Source organism: Tenebrio molitor, chromosome 1 (genome assembly GCF_963966145.1).
Source record: "Tenebrio molitor chromosome 1, icTenMoli1.1, whole genome shotgun sequence".
Classification (NCBI taxonomy): Eukaryota; Metazoa; Arthropoda; class Insecta; order Coleoptera; family Tenebrionidae; genus Tenebrio; species Tenebrio molitor.
In genome coordinates, this window is record NC_091046.1 from 42,129,384 (window position 1) to 42,148,638 (window position 19,255).

Below are 19,255 nucleotides of genomic sequence, written 5' to 3' on the forward strand. Positions count from 1 at the left end.
GTGTATCGGTTCACCTAATTAGGCAGGTGGAAGTGCCTATCGTGGAAAAATTCGTAGCTCACCGACAAACATTTACCAGATTACAAAATAAGTAAACTGACGGAAAAATTTCGAGTGACACTTCACAATGAAGGAGCAAATTTATCAAACGTAAATAGGCGCGAATCGCGTGCCCCTAATAAACGAAAATCCGCGAGAAAACAACTCTCGCTTATCGCCGAAACGCGATCCGACGGAGACGAGAACCGAAAATGGCAAAGAAATGCCAAATTCCTCCGGCCCACACCTGACACCATTAAGCAATCGCCTCTTGTTTGTTCTGTCTTCGACACTCGGCAAAACAACGACCAACAACAGCAACAATGCTCGCCTCCGATAAGCAAAGCAGTTTGATTTCAGCCCACCGCGTACGCTATGCCTCCTCCGAGTGTCTTTTTGCGGCCCCGCCATTATCAAAGAATTTTTTGAGGCGCTTTTTCACGCAGCGAGTCGATTGTTTGTGTTGTCTAGTGAAGTGGTGAAGGGATTATGTCTCCAGGAGGATGATGGTAAGTCGAGACATTTTCTCCTCCCTCGCTCAGTTTTTCACACGTTTTTTAACAGGTCTAAAGTAGACAGTAGAAGTTTTATTGCAGGATTATCGCAATCCTATAAGAACAGACTTAGTATTGATTCCAGATTAATAAACGGTTTAAAAAATAGATTCTTTTATTGCCTAATCTGGCGATGCATTGTCAAGTGACATTGATTGATTAAAACAATAAAGGTGATCAATTTGTCTTCTAAAAATAATTTTTCCGGTGGCGAATCGATTCGGCCAATTGCACAAAATTTACATTCCTCGGCTCGTCGCTTATTCTGCTAGTTTTGATTGATCTTGGAGGATTTGCAAATCAAACTTTGTAGCTTTTGTAATTCTTTGTGAGCCCCCCGCAATATAAAGGCATTATCGATTAAATCGCAATCTGCCTATCAGAAAAATCCACGGGGATTATTCTCCATTTCTATCTCTTCACCGTAGAGGATAGTCATTATGCACTAATACTTTAAATCAGCTGTTTTATCAATCATTAATGGCGGACCATATTGTGCAAATAAGCTAATAATATTCTTATTGTTTGCCAAGGGTTTTGGGCTGCTAATTCCAAAATGTAGATACAATATTGTTTTGTGACGTCATAACAATTTTTTAATTGATTCTCGCACGACATACCTGTCAGATCTTATCGGAATTAGACGCGATTATGCGAGTTGCACAGGATAACGCTCCAGGATTACGCCGAACGAAAGTGTACTTTTTCAAGCTTTACTCAGCTCCAGCTTTAACTATTCATAATATTTAAATAACGTTCGCATAAGTTCAGAACAAACTGGTGTCAAAAAATGTTTTTCTAGGATGTCGCAGATAAATCTGTTTTATTTACTGCCGCGAAAAAACCTTATCAATAATTAATCAAACGTGACCACGGTAACATGGGAAATTCTATTTTTGGAAGATGTGGCTTGTTTTATCTGCATCCGAAAATAATCGAGTGCTCTCCAAAAACTATTTCCCACTTTTGTCAGATTCTATTTGCACAAGTACCAGAACCAGATTATGAAAACGGTACTTTGCGAGGATTTTTCGTAGGTTTTCCAGTTTAGTAAAACCGCGCCCGTCGTACCGAAGTACTTTCTACCTGTCCCACTTTCTTTAATCGCCTCCATGTGCCTTATCATCACCATAAGTCATTCTTAACAAACAAATTCGCATCGACATTAATCCCTCTTTATATTAACGTGCATGACGCATTAATCTTTGACCAATAATGACTTCGAATTTTTTTTTTTGGTGCGCAAGCACCATTCTTCTGGTAATTTGAATACCGACTAGCCTCGAACTTGTTTTGCAATTTTTTGTCAAAAATTCTCACACCGATCGATGTGCGACGACATTTTTCCAAATTATTTTCGATTCGAGGACCAGTTTCTGGTACCACACGACCAAGGTCTCACGCAAGAGGTACTCGGAACCGGAAAAAACCGGACTCGCATTAAAAAATGCCAATATTTTTTGTGCAAATTGCCGAAAAGCCGGTCTTCCAGCGCTTCGATGAGTTATCTTCTCGGTGATAATTGTTTTCCCATTGAAATGAGAAACCGTGCCAGTTGCAACCGTAACAGGATCTGCAAGATTGAAATGACAACTTTATCAGTATCTTTGCGTCACGTGATACGAAGTCATCACAATGCCAGTTTGTCTAAGTGACTAGGCAATTATTTCTTTGGAAAGAGATATGAAGAAGAAGCATTTTCGAGGTCGGCAGTACCCACAGAGATAATATAGAGTAATCACAAAATCGATAATTTTGGGTTTGCTTCTTCTGAATAGACAGATTAAGTGAATTTAAATTTATATTTAATGCGGAGATGTAGGTACTTGTCGAGCTGAGTACTGCACTGACCACAAAGTTCTGAATCATTAATTAAGAAATATTGTGAAAGTGGATGATCTCGGACATTATACTGTGCTCCGCAGAAAATTTACAGACCATTTTTTGAGAAAGTCTACCTAATAAAGAACTTTCTAAGTACCTCGAGTGTGTTATGGATAGCCATTGTAAATTGGGGTGCAGAGATGTGACCCAAAAATTAGCATTTCAGCGATTCAGAGGAAAGAATACAATTCCAAATTTAAACAGATTTTAAGTCAAGGTCAGCACAATTCTGCAAACCACACAAAATGTCCATAATTTTCACGAACTGTTAATTAATTTACAATCTGCAGTCGAGCGGAATTTTCCAGATTGCGTGAAAGATCAATTGTATTTTTTCGAGAAACGTGTGTTTCACCAACGACGTTAAACGGTGCAGTTTACTTTGGTTTAAAGTAGTATTAAAGGAGTCGCACGTCATCGCCTTGCGTTAATTTAACGGTAATAAAGTGAATAATAACGAATGTAAGACAATTAACGTTGGTACGTCAGCGATCGGACGAAGAGCTTCCGGTCCGCCGATTCCTTAAAATGGTTCTTCAGAGAAGATTATCTCTGATGAACGGTCAAATGGAAATCTAAAATAAACATTCACTTTCTCAAGTGAAGAATTTCATTAATGTTACAGTTTAACGATCTAATCGCACTGGTAACAAATATAATTTCGGTTTCACTGATTTGTTGACAAATTAATTTAACGGAAATGCTATTTGTTGGGAGCACTTCGTAATCTGCAAGCGCTGATGGACTCTCCGCATTCGGTACGCTTTCCAGGTTATTTTCTTCATTATTGTTTGCCGTTTTGTGTTTTATCAACTCTATCGCACTAGGACGTGGAATAATTGCTTTTTTTCATATCATAATGAAAGAGAGAAAAAGACAGTTATTATTTTTTCCATGCGCCTACCGTAATTGTTGCGAAGTAGGTTGAAATCGTTGGTCAAAAATATCGCCAATATCGACGTTAGCAAAACAATACACAGAATTATCACCAACGTTGCAATAAAAAAGGTTAACACAGTTGACGTTGTCTAGACGACGAATGCAAAAACTAAAATTTTATTCAGAAAGTTTGTTGACAAGGAGTCGCTCATGGGTGGACATTTTGCAACAGAATATTGTAATTTGGGCAAGTTCGTGGTCAGTACAGAACTCCAGACATCGATTTGAATAAATTTTTACAATTTTTATGTTTTTTACCATGTTAATTGGGCCGTAAAAAGAAAATATTCCAGATTGATAATGGATTACGTGACCTAGACAAATTTTGCCGGGACAGGTTTACAGAGGGAAAATTGCAATATTTGCGGCAGAAAATATTCACGTCCACATTTATGGTGACTCGTGATTTTGATTGTGGTCTTTTAAGGTTTCATTGCTAAAGAACTTTCTTCGTGACTCAGATCATGAAACAAAAAATGTTGCCAATGGAAACAAGATTTTCACAAGCAAAGATTGCGGCGTATCTTTTCGTGGTTTCTGCAAAATATTGAGAGAAAAATAGTAAAAATAATATTTATTTGTGAAGGTTGTGCTCCGACAAACTCGAACTATAATTTCCCTGCTTAATTTAGTGATTAAGTTTTTGCATCACGAAACAAGAAAACAGAACCATACAGCAGTTTACTCTTTTATAGGTTGTGCAAAGTTTCACATAATATCGGCCATTTTTAAGTAAGAAAAAGGGTAATATCAGGTGTGGTGGTTATGTCAGGTGTACATTTAAATTACTCCTCAAAGTTGGGGTTGAAGAGTCGATTGTGAACGCGCCACGGACTACAGATCACAGATCAGCTGTTTAAATCTAACCTCACTTTTGCGTTGTTTGTGTTTTTACTCTGCAAACTGACGGGTGGTGCGTTCACAATCCACTCTTCAACGTCAACTTTGAGGAGAAATTTAAATGAACACCCGATACAATGTGAGTGTAGACTTTTTTGTTGACCAACGTCTTACTTAGCCAGTGCAAGTGATAAAGAACTAGTCAGTCATGGAAAAACAGAAATAATTTCACTTACCTAATCCTCGTTTTGTCAAATGTCTATACTTAGACTGTTTGCATTTTATAATTCTTTTCTCCTTGCTCCTGTTCCAAAAATATAAAATTTCAGTTACCTAACGCAAGTTTTCGTTTTAATTGTCATATTTTTGCATATTTTTAAATGTTTACTTTTCCAGGACGGCCTTCTTGTAGAAGAAAATTTGTTTGTCAAAAAATCTTTCACTCTCTGGCCATAAAATAAATACAGAAGGGATAAAGTCCAGTTGAGCGGATTGTGTGGTTCGTCTTTTTGTCACTGCACGAAGTGAACATCTTTTACTGCATTACTGCAATGGTAATACCATCAAATCTGGCAAAAAACCCGTGTTAAACGGTGACCATGCCAATGTTAAGTAGGATTATGTCGGTAATAACCGAGAACCGGTATAACCTCTTGACACAAAGTAAAAATCTCAAGCTATTTCTCGCACAGTCGGTACTGGATTTTCTCCAGGACAAAGAAAATGGTCAGAGAACAGTTAAATAAGCGGTTGCGGAGCAAAAGAGGCTCCGAAATGCAAAAGTTAAACAGAAAACAATATTTTTGTATTTATTGCCAAATTTTATGAATCAGTCATTTGATTGATAAATGCTTATATTTTTGGTTTTATTTTGTTCAAGACTTTCGTATGCGTCATTAATTGTTCATTTTTAACAAATAACAGATTAAAAAATCTTTTTAGACCTGATCTCATCTTTTGTAAAACAGGATCGAGTAAATTAATATTCTTGTTTTTATAAAAAAATAAAAAAGTTGTTCTAATAAGAACAAAGATGTCACTGATGTCAGTCTTAAAAGCAGATCCTGAGAGATTTTGCCCAACCAATAGAGGAATTTAAAATTATTTAATTTAGTTTAATTAAATAATCTAGATAATAATTAATAATCTAGTTTAATGGTTTGCGCTTGGTACTAATCGAAACAATTACAGATAAGAATAAAGTTTTACAGGGAAACCTTGAAAATTTCATGATTGTGGAAAGATCGGCCTTGCGAACATTTTCCAAACATTGTGAAAATATCAATAAAACAGAAGTACCACCACTCCCGATTTTCTTATTGTTCCTACAATTTAATAATTGAAAAATATTTAACCTTTTTTATTAAACGAGTAAACAGTTTTATTGTTTACGAATGTCGTAAAAATTAAATTTTGCTAGGAAGATTACGAAACATGGTGGCGAGCGTGTCGTTTCTCTTCCCATTCGGTTTTATTTCCACAAAAAAAAAATTTTTGGAGCCACCGTGAAAATTTCAACGACACGTTACAAATGGCAAAAATGTCTAAGAAATAAAATGTCTGTCAGTCGCGTGGGAGAAAGATCTGGAACGATCGTCGATCCCGTGCCGAAAGCGCCTCCTCGGGCGACGCGCTCCGGGGACGAAACGTGGTGGACTGAGCGGTGTTATCAGGAGGCGTGACGCGTTCGGATCTCAGTCGACAGCTTCTGCACCTATCAGAACGTCACCTCCGGCAGCTTCCCAGAAAGCACGTGAACTATCTCCGTAAAAGCTGGTCCTGGGGAAAAGGTCTCGTCAGTTCCAACCTCGGCACTTGTCGTCGGCGAGCCAGTACACACCTAGCTCTTGTTCGCGGTGCATGTGGTGGTCGTAACGCGAGCGTAACCAGTTACAACCGGCTCTTCGGTTTCCTCAACTCGACGACAGCATAAGGCGATTTCCCCCAAACAAGAACCGGCAGGTCCGAAGCTGGGGCGCATCCATCCCAACGCGTTAAACATAAGTGTCTGTGATTTTTCCGCCGTGGTCTGCCGCGACCTCGACGAGCCGAAGCGCACCAGGAGCTGCTCTCCAGGACGACGGAGGATCCGGGACCGGACTTACCCCACCCAGCTGCTGCGCCGAAACGGCGGTTGACTTCCCACACGCTATCAAGTAAGTCCTCGGGGATGTCGGCGGCGGGTCGACACCTCTAGAAAGTGGCGTTTTGAGGTTTCGCAATAATAACTAAGGATAATAAGTGCTCGTTGCCGGCTTCGGTAAAAGTTGAATTGCCGTTCGTAATCGAGCCTAATAAAATCGCAAATGACACGAATTAAAATGCCATCAAGAATGAAAAGTGGCCGACCAGTCGATGGTTATTTATTGTTTTCCTCGACGGAATGACAATATTTACCAGTTGCAGGAGCGCGCGGCTCCCTTGCCCACGAGCGCACCGGAGTCGTTGAACACGCCTGACATTGATTATTTAACAACAAATAACCGAGCGATAAATAAAAATTTGTGCGAAAATTCGCCAGCCAAGGACGGACCCCGCGAATCGGGCTAATCGCCGTTTTCCATGCACCTCACGGCACCTCGGCGGTAGATTAATTAATTTTAATTGTTATTGACAGGTTTCGCTCGCGTCGGGATTTAGATCGCCTAATCAATCTGAAAATACCATTGTCAGATTTTAATCTTGGATCGAGCCTACACTGCATCCGGATTAGCCGGATTAGGGCTAGATGGATTGCGCTCCGAAGATGTCGCGCAGGAAACGTCACTCCCCGAAAAATTCCGCTCCCGCGAACCAACACATCTCGCTCGTAATCGCCCAAACAAACAAATTTTTATACATAACAGTCGGCGATTACTCACTCGTTAATTATTGCATTGTTTGCGATAATTGCGCGGAGAGCGATCGACGGTTGTCCGAAGGGCCGGAGCTTGACCGCCGCCGGAAAGCTCCGGAGCCAGTTTCTGTCCGTCGGTAATTAATAGAAACGGTGTGGAACACCGCAGACTGTTATTACGGCGTGTTTAACAAGTCCGATCGACCGCATTACCGCAATCGAACGAAAAACCTCCTCCGATGAATATTCAGTCGATCGTTCAGACGCTCTTGATCGATCGATCGATCTGTTTTTGTCACTTTTGGGCTATTTTGGGACGATCACGAGTGCCACTCGTCGAAAATAGTTTCGCTCTCTATTTTTAGCCCGATCGTTATCGGACAGCCAGACAATCACGGCAACTTCAATTATGAAAAATATGTTTACGGCAACGTGAGTAATTTCGTCAGTTTCGCAACAGATTGTGGAGTAGTCTTCGCGTGACGTCACCCGGTGGAAAAATCGCGTTATCGCTCAGCTGACAGCTGAATTTCTCGGCGATCTATTAGAGATTCAAGTGGAATTTTCCTTTCTCGGCGCGGTTTCCCGATCACATACTGATTAGTTTTGAAAGTGGCCATTTTCATAGAGTGCACTTTCCAATGCCTGTTGTCAAGGTACTCCCGACCAATGCAAAATGTGTTGTAGATCGTTATGTAACTGAATTTATGGATCGGTTTCGTCGAATCCACCATGAATAAACATGCCTCACGCGACGGAGAGACAATAAGAGGGATCTCTTCATGCGGGACACGGGCTCGACTAAGGTCAGTTCTTGGATTGAGCCGTCTAGACAAATCGTGAATACGTAAAGGTGGCGACGGACAGACGGGGTGAAAACGCCCACAGTACTTGAGATTTGTTTTTGCATCGTCGGTGTGTGGTGTAATAGCCATAAATTTGCATGTGCGATGATTTATGACATCAACACCCGTTGTCGCTCTTTCACTTTCGCTCGAATTGCTATTTTCAAATTGATCTGTCGAGGAGAACGGTGGTGATTTTGATGGGAAATGGTCGGGGCCGTTTCGGAACGGAAGAAAAAATTGGCGAAATTTGTAGATTGGCCAGGTGGCGATAAGCTAATCAAATATTTAATCGACCACCATAAACTCGCACAAACATCCATAAAAGAATGTGGAATCAAGGTAACAAACGTTTTGGTTGTCACATGTCACGCGAATCGTGACCCATCAGTGTAGAAGTTTCGTTTTCATAAGAGAAACAGATTTTGAAAATATCGTGGCTGACGGCTCCACAATTAATAATTGGCTATAAAGCATACATCCAGTAAATTACGAGGAACAACAATTGAAAATCACGTCCCACTCCATCGCTCAAATTGAATTTATAGCCGATTGTTAACATAACATTTTTAATTTCCGTGATGGCGCTCGTTTGTTCGTACAGTTATCGAAACTCTTAAATGTTTCCAAAAATGTGGCAGTGATAACCTAATCGATGGGAATTTGAGCCGGTTTCTCTCCAAATATCGTAAGTGCACGAAATTTTCTAAATATTTGCTGTGTGATTCGATTTTTCAAATGTACAGGGTGATTTAAAAACCATTTTCGGTTCGTTTACTCGTCGCTTAATTGTTGCCAAAAATTCATTTGTACAGTCAAAACAAACCCACGTGTTGCGGTGGCTCGTCGAATTTTAGCAATTTTGATTTTGTAAAAAAACCTTTCCGATTCTGGTGCTTGTATTTATTTTCATTTTGAAATTTTTGTTATCATACGTTCACCGTATCATATTATGCACCTAGCATAATAATAGTAGAGCTTTTCCAAAGATAGTAAAATTATGGCTTTTTACCTGTTGGTGACGGTCTGCCGAAAAAAAAAACAAAAACGAGCAATATGGCTTGCGAAACAGTTTTTTGTTTTTCCCCTGTGAAGACTAATAAATATTTGTTAAAAGAACACAAATTAGGCTATACATTTATATAGCGTGTTCATTTAAATTTCTGCTCACAGTTGGCGTTGAAGAGTCGATTGTAAACGCACCACTCATCATTATGCTGGGTAAAAACACAAAGAATGCAAAAAGCGAGGTTAGATTTAAACAGCTGATCCGTGGTGCGTTCACAATTGACACTTCAAGACCAACTTTGAGGAGAAATTTAAAAACTGTTAGAATATACTCTACTCCGAACACTGATAGATTGCACGTTTTTTGACAGACACAGAGACAAGTGTCTACGCGGTAAAAAGTAGAATAGCGCGCAAAAATTTGTTATATCATTCATACTGGAAGAATCAATAATTGCAACAACAACAATTGAAAACACTTGTACTGAAACTTTATTCAGATTGACAGCTGTCATTCTGTAAACAACATCATAGGCGTAGGATTACTACTGGCGGGAATTAATCTGCAATAACCTGAAACAATTGGCTAGACAGTTTAGTATTTTTCACTGCGCTATGTTTGGGAACTAGGATTTAAAAAGGTGCAGTCTATCAGTGTGCGGAGTGCACCTACAGATATATTTGTAGGATCTTAAGGAAACTAAAATTTCCAAATGAACGTTGTAAACAATAGACGTGAAAACGGTTAGGTCATGTTCTAAACCATAATCTTTTTTGTCAGCACTTCGCGACTCCACTGGTCTTCTTCGATTGGGCCGAATTGTTGTATTTGTTTGACATGTGTCAAAAACGTGTCGCAAGCCTGTATTGCCTGTATGGGCACTGACGCAACGTCGCGCTCCTCATGCGGAACTCGACCAGAATTCGCCCAAGAATTCGCAACCACACCTCTGCAGTTTTTCGACGAAATCAGTAAACCCTGACGTCACCGTCGATATTCAATATTGCATTGTTTCGGTCCAATCACGGTAATTATCGGTGCATTGTTCCTTCGTCCGTAAGGAATTCCTCGATGGTCGTGTGCATCACGGAAAAAGCCGACCAAATGCAGAATGAAGAAAGAAAACAAAGCAAAGCGCAGCGTCGCGACTTCTTCGAATCGTGGAAACTTTCTTCCGATTCGAAAAACATCCTCCTGGATGGAACTAGTGCGAACTGGTTTTCCCTAGTTCGAACTGGCTCGACTGTTTTTATGTAACTAGGTTTGGTTCGGTGTAATGTGGGTCGGTTCGGTCGGATGTGTACGATCGAAAAAATTAGCGCTGTCAAATAGAAAACGAACGGAGTATATGCGTGAATATAAAATTATTTTTCACTTTCATCGAAACTTCCGCCATGTTATGCAAGTTTGTTTATGTCGGATTGTTCGCATATATGGAGTGTTTCCTGTACGATTTGGCCAGCTTTTCGACAACCGAGCTGAAGAGGATTTTCGAGTGATCTTGAGATTTTATCGCCTCTGATAAGCCAAATCTTCACAATTAAATCTAGAGGCGTGATCTGTTTTCTGCATTTGGCCATTGTTGTTAAGCGCCCGCCATAAATTAAGCTATTTTTAGATTAATCTCAAATCAACAAGTCACTTCTATTTGGAGGAGATTCAAGTGCTCTATCTAGACAATTACAGAGATACCTATTCGGTTGTTTTTTTTGGAAATGTAGATCTCATCGGAATTGCCAGTTTGTTGTCCAAAAGTAGGAGGAAACAGACATTTTAGGGACACGTTTATCGCTGAATGGATCTCGAGATCGCAAGGAATGCCTGAAAATATTCTGCATCTCGGCTTTGTGACTAATCCACCGAGTGTTCCTCGCCGTTCAATTAAGTCTTAATTAATGGCTAATTTTGGCCTGTGACTCTTTTTCTGAAAGCTACCGATAAAGATCGTCACGATCGGGCGTGCGAAAACCGTCGCTAATTGCCACCTAATCCATTTACTCGAGCAACGGAAAAAACTGGGAGAATTAATTTCCTGATGAAGAGGAGGAGGGTGTCAGCTCCACCCTTGCCCGCAGGAAGTTCGCACTCGATGAAGATAGCTGCTCGCACGCCCTACCAGACAATGTAAATAACGATTAGATGACGTCAAAGAAATGTCAAACACCGACCTAGCAACTAACAGTAAGAGAAAAGTTGTGAATAATAATTAATTGGCGATCACGTCCTTCGACCGAACACGTGTAGTATTTACAATTTGCACAAACGAGCAAACCACAGAGCCCAGTTGACAACCCCGGGAGGTGAACAAACTTTGTCAAAACACGACTGGTGGGCAAGTGTTTTTTCTCATTTATTGAAAATCATTTAATATGGAAAACCTGTTATTGCCACAGCGTTCGTGAATAATAATGCTTGTTAAATTAGAACTAACGTTACTCATTGGGCAATTTATTGCACGGCCGCTTAAAGTTCACGTTGGGCAACGGACCCAACCAATAGATGTTTTCCAAAATCGACTGTCCTCATTAATTATTGTTTTCGCACCGACGACCTTACTCACAAACGATGGATACCGATTGCGGTCGGCGAAAAAATCCAAATCGCTCGTCTGGTATTGAGGAAACGTCAAAATGATCTACGAGAGCGACTCCTAATTGGCCACGTGACGCCGTCAAAAAAACTCCAGGTGTGTCTAACGGGTACCAGCGAACCGGCGACCAACCTACCGCAAGAACCATTGAAAAGCAAAACCGTCTGGTTCTGCCAACAATTGTGGCGATCGACAGAATCGCGCAAATTAAACTTGCTAATGCGTGTAGAAAGTATGACACAGACCTACTTGCGAAGAGTTTGGCGACAAACGCCGACGACTGCACCACCGTACCTGGTGGTACTCGTCGTTTTCGAAAAAATCGCGAAGGCGACGATTTTTCGCTCATGCAAATGATTTTTTGTTTATGCAAATGGTGATTGACCAATATTTATTGTCTATTGGGTACGCACGTAGATCCCCGCAAGGTGCGGTCAAGTGGGGCACACTCTGTGGAAGGAAAGTAAATTCGCACGACACCAACACTCGGTGATGCTGTTATTTCAATAATCTCGACGGGCCAAGGTGCCGTTAAATTCTGACGCGGCAAAAACGCGGCCGCGCGGGTACCAAATTTGTGACCAAAAGAGCCGAGACGAGTTGCTTCGTCCAGGGTTCCAAGAGTGCCAAATTTTGAACGGCAAAGATGACTGGAACGGTCTGGCACGCGGTCGAGAACCCGTTCTGGTACGGCGGAACCTCCTCCACAGTAGCAAACGTTTCGAATTAATCACGATTTGTTGTTCATTTTTGAGGTGCAAAACTCGTCGGGATTTTTTTTTAAGGCAACCGCAACTATTTACAACCGCAAATTGTTGAAATGTTGTTGATATTTTTGAATTGCTGGAATTCGTGAAATGTCGAACATTTGTCGCCGATTATGAAATATCAGGAACCCGAGCGAATTGACGTTCCAGTGCACCAAACGGGTTCTTATGGCGCCGAAGCAAAAAGTCCAAGAATTCGAAAATTATCTTGTCCGGACCCAGATCCAGGAGGAACGTTTGGTGTTTTTGAAAATTTTGAATGCTGACCCGATCGTCAAATTTGCAACTTCCTTTGTCGATCACGACCGGTTGCGTTATACAATTTGGAAAGGATTTATGAAGGTCTCGTGATGGGTTATTTACAGTGTGTTCCATTTAAATTATGAATGTTGTCGACCTATTACGTCACTGTTATTTTTCTTTTTTTTGTAAACCCAGGAGTTATGTTGAACAGTGTTAATTTCACAGATATTTTGTTTCGTCCTCGCAGCTGGAACCCAAAAATTTCCACCTCTTTAACGAGCCGATTATCACCCACAATCGCCATTACGCGACCCGACTTTTTATCAAATTACACAAATTAATTGAAAAATTATACAAATTAAACGGCAAGCGATATAAACAAAGTCACAAATTACTCACGTAATCAGCTTAGACTCGATGAATAGAACGGAAAACAAAGCTCTCGCGTTTCAAGGATTTTCCAGTAATATTTGACCTGGAAAGCTATTAATAAATTTCTGATGAACAAAAAAAACACACAATTTTGATTGACGTCTCCATAAAAAATATTTTTTGGCCGGTTACGCAACGGTTACGACACGGCCCAGAGGCACAAGCAGATTTGAATATTTTGCGGCGAATTCGCAACAAAGAGTTGTTGGTTCTCGTGCGGAGCAGGAACCTCGTGCCAGTGGCGCACGTCATCGAGCGACTCGCCAATTTTTTCCACAAAAGAATCCGATTTCCCAATTGGAAAAAGTGTTATGCAGCATTGTCACAACAAAAGGATGATGAAAGAGTGACGTTGGCACCAGACAGGACTCAATTTTCCTGTAGATGTCGATCACACAGGCGCGCGCAGGAAAAATCTCGTCGAATGCCGTTATGCATGAATTAGAAAATAATATTGAGCGATGTCCTCGCATAAATTTGAATAGATCAGGCGGACAGATTCCATTTCGGAGCTGTGACATCACGCCGAGAAAAGAACCAGTCGAGCTTATCGGTCTCGATGAAAAATGTCGCATTTTTTTCGCGCTTCCCACAACTGACCTACGCTCGAAACCACCTACTTGACTGTTGTAAACATTGAACTTAGCTATTTGATCGTAATTAATCGCTCTGGAGGCGATAAATCACGCAGGACGTGTTTTTCTCGGTGGCATTCGCTCCTGCAAAAATCGGAGCGAGTGCCACTTCCCGACAGGACTGTAGCTGTCGGGTGCGTAATGGCGCCGAAACTCGTTCTCGTTATGAATAATTTATGGGAATAATTGGGTAACCGTGCGATTAATTATTTGAACGTCGCCCCAGTCGGATTCGTGGAATACGTCTCGATTGGTCGGACTTCCTCGTCGTCAAAGGCTACCCAAAGTCGCGTCTGAGATTGGTTCGGCGCGCCGGGATAAAACGTGAGCAATGCGCAATGTTTCCGTTATACGATTGACAGGCGTGAATGTCTCCGACAGGGAATTTCGTCAATGACAAGTGGAGATTGAGATGTTTTGAGGATTCGCTTGGTGAATTTCGTCCCGCTAAACGTTTCCACATCCGGCGACGAAAATCAATGTAATTAGCAACTTCTAGAACCCACCTAGCTAATTAACGGTCTTAAATCACTAGACCATTAAAATAATTAGCTTAATATGGCACGGGTTATATCATGAATATTACTGAAGCCATCCATCGTAAATACAAACAACATTGTGGCGATAATTGCGTCTCCAGCATTGGCAATGTTGGTGGGCCTTCAAGAAAACAACTGCAGTCGCCTCGCTGGCGGTCGCGTGTGCGAATTTTCGCGGATTTTCCCCCGCCGAGGTCGACACAATCTGAGTCTCATCTGGGAACTGCAGTCGTGCAGGATTCCTGCACACCAGGATTGCATCTTCATTCCCCACAATGGGACGCGGATTCAATGCGAGAAGCCGCCAACCAGAAAAGGTTACGGTTTTAACGAGGATGTCATTATGCATTCACCAAACATGTTATTACCTTAAACTGGTATCGGATGAAATATAAATCGGGAGGTATTATTAGGGAAAATGATCCGGATGGGATCTCGGAGGTGACACGTGGCGTCCGTTCGCACAAAAATGGGATTAACGGTGGAAATACGCAGTTGCAGGCTTTGTTTTATCTCGAATTACAATTCGCATTGTGTTTGGTACTATAACCTTTCGTAAATAAATAACAAATGTGCTCGTTGCGTCGGTTTATCATTCTTTTTGCCTTACTAATTGGTAAGGAGTCGTTTCCACGAAAATGGGGGCCACGGGGATTCGATTGGAGGCAAATCGGGTGGTCTGGTGGACCGTCTGGAGTTGTTCTTGTCACAGACAACAGCTTCTTTAACTGGCAACAGTTCTCTTCTGTTGTGTCTTCGTCTCTTCTAGATTCTGGTCTACAGGTGTAGATTGATATGTTTGATAGACCAAGAGCAAAAATAGATGCGAGTTGTTTTTGTCTTTAGAAGGAGGGTTGCAAGCTTTTGTGAAGTTGTTATGTTATTAATTTTGGCAAGTGGTGCAGCAATATCCGGCGAACACAATGGTGCTTTCAGTGAGCATCCGTGAATAGATTCGATCCGTTCGATATCAAGTTAACAAAGGGTTTTTGAGAGGATGATCTGGCGTCGAGAGTAATAAATCCATCGGTGATAAATCGGGGCCAGCTTGGTCGAAAACTCCGTGGGTGCCGGTGGTTGTGGGTGTGATGCGATCGAAACTGGGTACCGTCTAGAAAACGGGTTCTTTTGTTGACGTGAGTACCGTGCCATCTATCTAGAAGTAGTGAAAATGACAAAAAACAATACAGCAGAAAATCGTCGCTATCCGAGTTGGCTTCCTGGCAGGATCGAAAGTCGGCCGCGAAAATTCCACTGGATGGGTTCGTGTCGACCGCCATTTTTTCGCCATCGAATTCCATGCAATTAGATTTTTGTGCATTCGATCGCGTGCAAAAAACACAGTCCTGTTACGTCCACGACGTCAATTAAGCATTTTGACAGTGCCGTGGCAATTACCAGTACTTTTTCTGAGCGGTACCCTACTAATTAATTTTAATAACGTTGATGATCCGCCTGAATTTTTTCTCGGATCCGATCTCGATTTCGGTGCCAGGGACAGACGTGTCTCAATCGTGAACCCGGACCAGAAGTAGAAACTAGAAGCAGCACGGTGGCGAATTTTCCCGATGCAAATGAGTCTTCTCGTGGTGCCGCAAAATAGCGGAAAGTCGACTCTGCGGGTTCCAAGAATCCAAATAAAATTTATGGTTATGGGCATGAACGCGCTGGTACGTCGAACATAAATAATCACACTTAAAAGACATTCAACCGTGGAAAAATGCAAACAATAGCAGAAGGATCCGTTCACAAATGCGACACTTGCTTTAATACCCGTTTATAAATTTCCTGTTACAAATGCACAATAGTCACCATTATGATAATGCACAGGTTACATCTCAAGGCTGCAACTGCAGTATGAAATTATCCTTTTTGCATTGTGCAACATTTAGTGTGCTCGAAACTCCTGGAGTGCCAAGAACCAGTGATATCTCGAGTGATATGACGGTATCGTTCTGATCGAATATGACGTCCGATCACAAGAAAAAATCAATCAGTTCGGTCCACTCTGGCGATGGAAGTCAAAGCTCGACCAGGCCCAGACGAAGGATGTCTGTCGTGAGCTTCTATTGGGTACTGGTCGACTCCATGGTAAATCGTCTTTATTATTATAATCATCTGAATCAGCGCCCAAGAAACTCATTACCGAGACGGGAAGGACAAAAAACTAATACACATCACTTTTTCAATCTTCCATGTTCGATTCACCGTTCTGCTTCATGATCACCTTAGCCCCCTCTCGGCCAGATTTATCAAGTCCGTTCAATGTTAGTCCGGCTATCATGAACTTGACTCGTCGGTTTTTTACAAGAAGGGCCAGTTTTTCCGCTTTTCCCTTGTCAAAGCGTTCCCTCCAAATCGAAATCTACAAACGGTGAGTGGTTCTGTTTTTTTGAAAGACTAATCAATCAAAGGAGAAGAATTGAAAAAACTGGATTCTCTCGCGGACGAGTTTCCTCCAGATGTTCTCAAAAACAAACTTGTTTGCAAAAATTTTGACCTGAAAGTGGCTTCCTGTACGATTCTAGTTTTTTGAAAACAGTTTTTGATTCGAAGGAAGAAGATACAAGAAGAAAAATAATTAGATAAACCACATTATGTCCGAATTAGTAAGTTAGAAAGTCAGAAATCGTTTTATTGTGATCCGTTCCGTAGTCAAGAGGTTACACAGTACTTTCATTTTGCTTGTACTTCAAGAAATTTTATTGCTGATAATGGACTTGTTATGGCTGCCCATAAAATGGGTTATTTCTTTTAGTTTCGCTACTTTCAAGGCTCCCTCGAGGCAGCCCATTTCCACATTGCACATTTAATTTTCTTCATTTGGCAAGCGATCCATTGAATTTTTTTAATTGCGATTTGTGTTTCAAGGTACCGTTGACAAATTCAACAATAAATGTAGACATTAAAGTGACAACAAAACAGATCGGAACAGTCAAAAGTAGAACTTTATCGGTAAACATTTTTGTTTTTCTTCTAAGAAGTCACTTTTGCCAGAGTTGACGCGAGCATGATGACAGTTGGTACCCTTGGAGAAGATGCGGCCAAATATTGTCGGGAAGAACCTTTGGAACGGGCAAAAAGCGTAAACAAGCCTTAGGGCTCGCGACACAAGGTCTAAACGCCACCTTTCCGGCGAGAACCTCACTTGTTTGCTCTTTAAATCGTCCTCAATCCGCATTCTTCGAATGCTCCATCCCAATTATCGGCGCTTGTTGACCCAAATTATAATTTCGCGATTGTACCTTCTGCCACGCGACCGTGACATATGGTCGAGATGCAACAAATGTCCGATGCATAATTTGCAATTCGATCGCGGTGGTGACGCAACACCCACGGAATTTGGACGATATGTGGTTCACCTAAAAGTGAAAATCGGCGGATCGGAGGCGTGCCCAGGTCGGCTACTGACCTGGTTCGTCCTAGATCGGCTTTTGTGTTGTGGTTAGGGAGCACGACCGCGCCGTGGGCCCCGTTTTCGCTATTGAGGCCAACGTTTTGGATCTGTCCGCCATCATCAAAAGAAGAAACTTTCTAATCATCACGTACGGCGATTCGTCGGAATCGTGTCGCAAATTGCGCTCCGACAAACGCTTCATTATTACATAATCACCAGAGCTCAATTATTATCACTCGTGAGAGGGACGGACCGGACCCCCTTGCGCGTTTTCCATCTTCTACTCCCGCAATTAAAGATTGCAATGGTCAATATCTATCTGCGTGCGCATCTTTCCGACCTTGTCACTCAATGGTACGGAAGTTTGTAATAACATGTTTCCGACACTCGAATTAGCAATAATAACAAACTAATATGGGAACGCTGGTTTTTTATTGCTTTTTGTATCGTCTCCTCGCTTCCACCGGTCCTCAATGCTATCGCGCTAACGTTCCAGCCTTCACCAGGTCGCCTTTTTTCCCATCCATCCATAATCCTCGACCGACGGTGGGAAACGATGTGATTCGATCAATTATCGACTCCTTCATTGCACCAGGTTCACGGTTACCACGGAGCAAATTGGATTTTTTTTTTACTGTTGAACGCCTCGGGACTTGTAAACATCATTTAAAATGATGTAACTCACGACGTTATAAATCGATCCGTTGGTTGGCAAAATGCTCGATGGGGGGATCCCCCATCCATCATTATTTATCGCAGACAAGTCCATCTTGACGTCGATCCGACCAGATCCGGAGGGTTATCGACCAGATGGTTGAAATGCAAATTTTATGGGGCATCTAACACTTGCAAAACTACCAGAAGGAATCCGTTATCTGATGGACCAGTTTAGATGCGACTTCCTTGCCCACATCCACGAATCTGGACCAGACCCGAAGAGAAAACGGAACAACTTGTTCTTGCACCGCGTCCCATGCTTTTTAATTGTGTCATCGCTAAAAAAACAAAAAGGGATAGAAGGAAAAATCAAAGTGCTCAACCTTCTCTGGTCTATTTCTTGGTGCAAAAACTAGTCCAGGAAGTTTTTCGAAGGCTGACCAGGATGATGATGGAGTGGTTTCGTAGAATAGAAAAAGAAACAAGATTGTTTGTCCATCTGTTGCGTTCAGAATCGGCAGACAGGACCGTCTGGGTGGTTGAGATCTGGGGGGCGAGGTGGCCGGTTCGTCGCTTGGTGTTTGTTTGTTAATCGATCCTGTCGGGGGGAGATAATGCGGGTTTGGCAAAAGCTGCTGCGACTGTTGCCATCGAGGCTCGGTCCGCGGCGGAGAAAATAAACAAGCCGTCCGGCGCACGTAAATCATAATCAAGTTGCAGGTTTATTTATACCTTAAAGAGATACTACTTTACAGCATTCCATCTTTATGTCTGTAATTTTAGCACGCATCACGGCCGACGTTCCAAAAATAGCCGTCGAAAAAAGTGCAAAACGAACGGAGCGCCCGCTTCGAGATGCAGGTCCGGCGGTTTTTTTTCTCCGGTGCCCCTTAAAGGACTCGCGTTTTTATTTCCATGAAAGGCAACAGCAATATTTCAGCTGTTGCATTGGGCAAGCGGGGTTGACGTCCGAACCGGGGAACCAGTCGGCCTTGGAAGTGCAAAAGCTACGTAAAAGCACCCACGTCGTGATCCTCGCCGTAACCGTT

General features: G+C 41.9%; 1 protein-coding gene across 3 annotated transcripts in view; it reads left to right on the forward strand.

Annotated features, from left to right (window-relative positions):
* The first annotated feature begins 526 nt into the window (after positions 1–526).
* Positions 527–19,255, forward strand: part of LOC138131805 (UNC93-like protein) — a 31,022-nt gene continuing 12,293 nt past the window's right edge. Inside the window, exon 1 of one of the 3 annotated variants that reach the window (XM_069049028.1) lies at positions 527–548. In XM_069049028.1, coding sequence (XP_068905129.1) covers positions 543–548 — 6 coding nt within the window. In that variant the 5' untranslated portion in view covers positions 527–542. Of the gene's footprint in view, positions 549–5,967; positions 6,413–16,102; positions 16,244–19,255 lie in introns of those variants that run through there. The other 2 variants (XM_069049036.1, XM_069049022.1) reach the window with 2 other exon arrangements.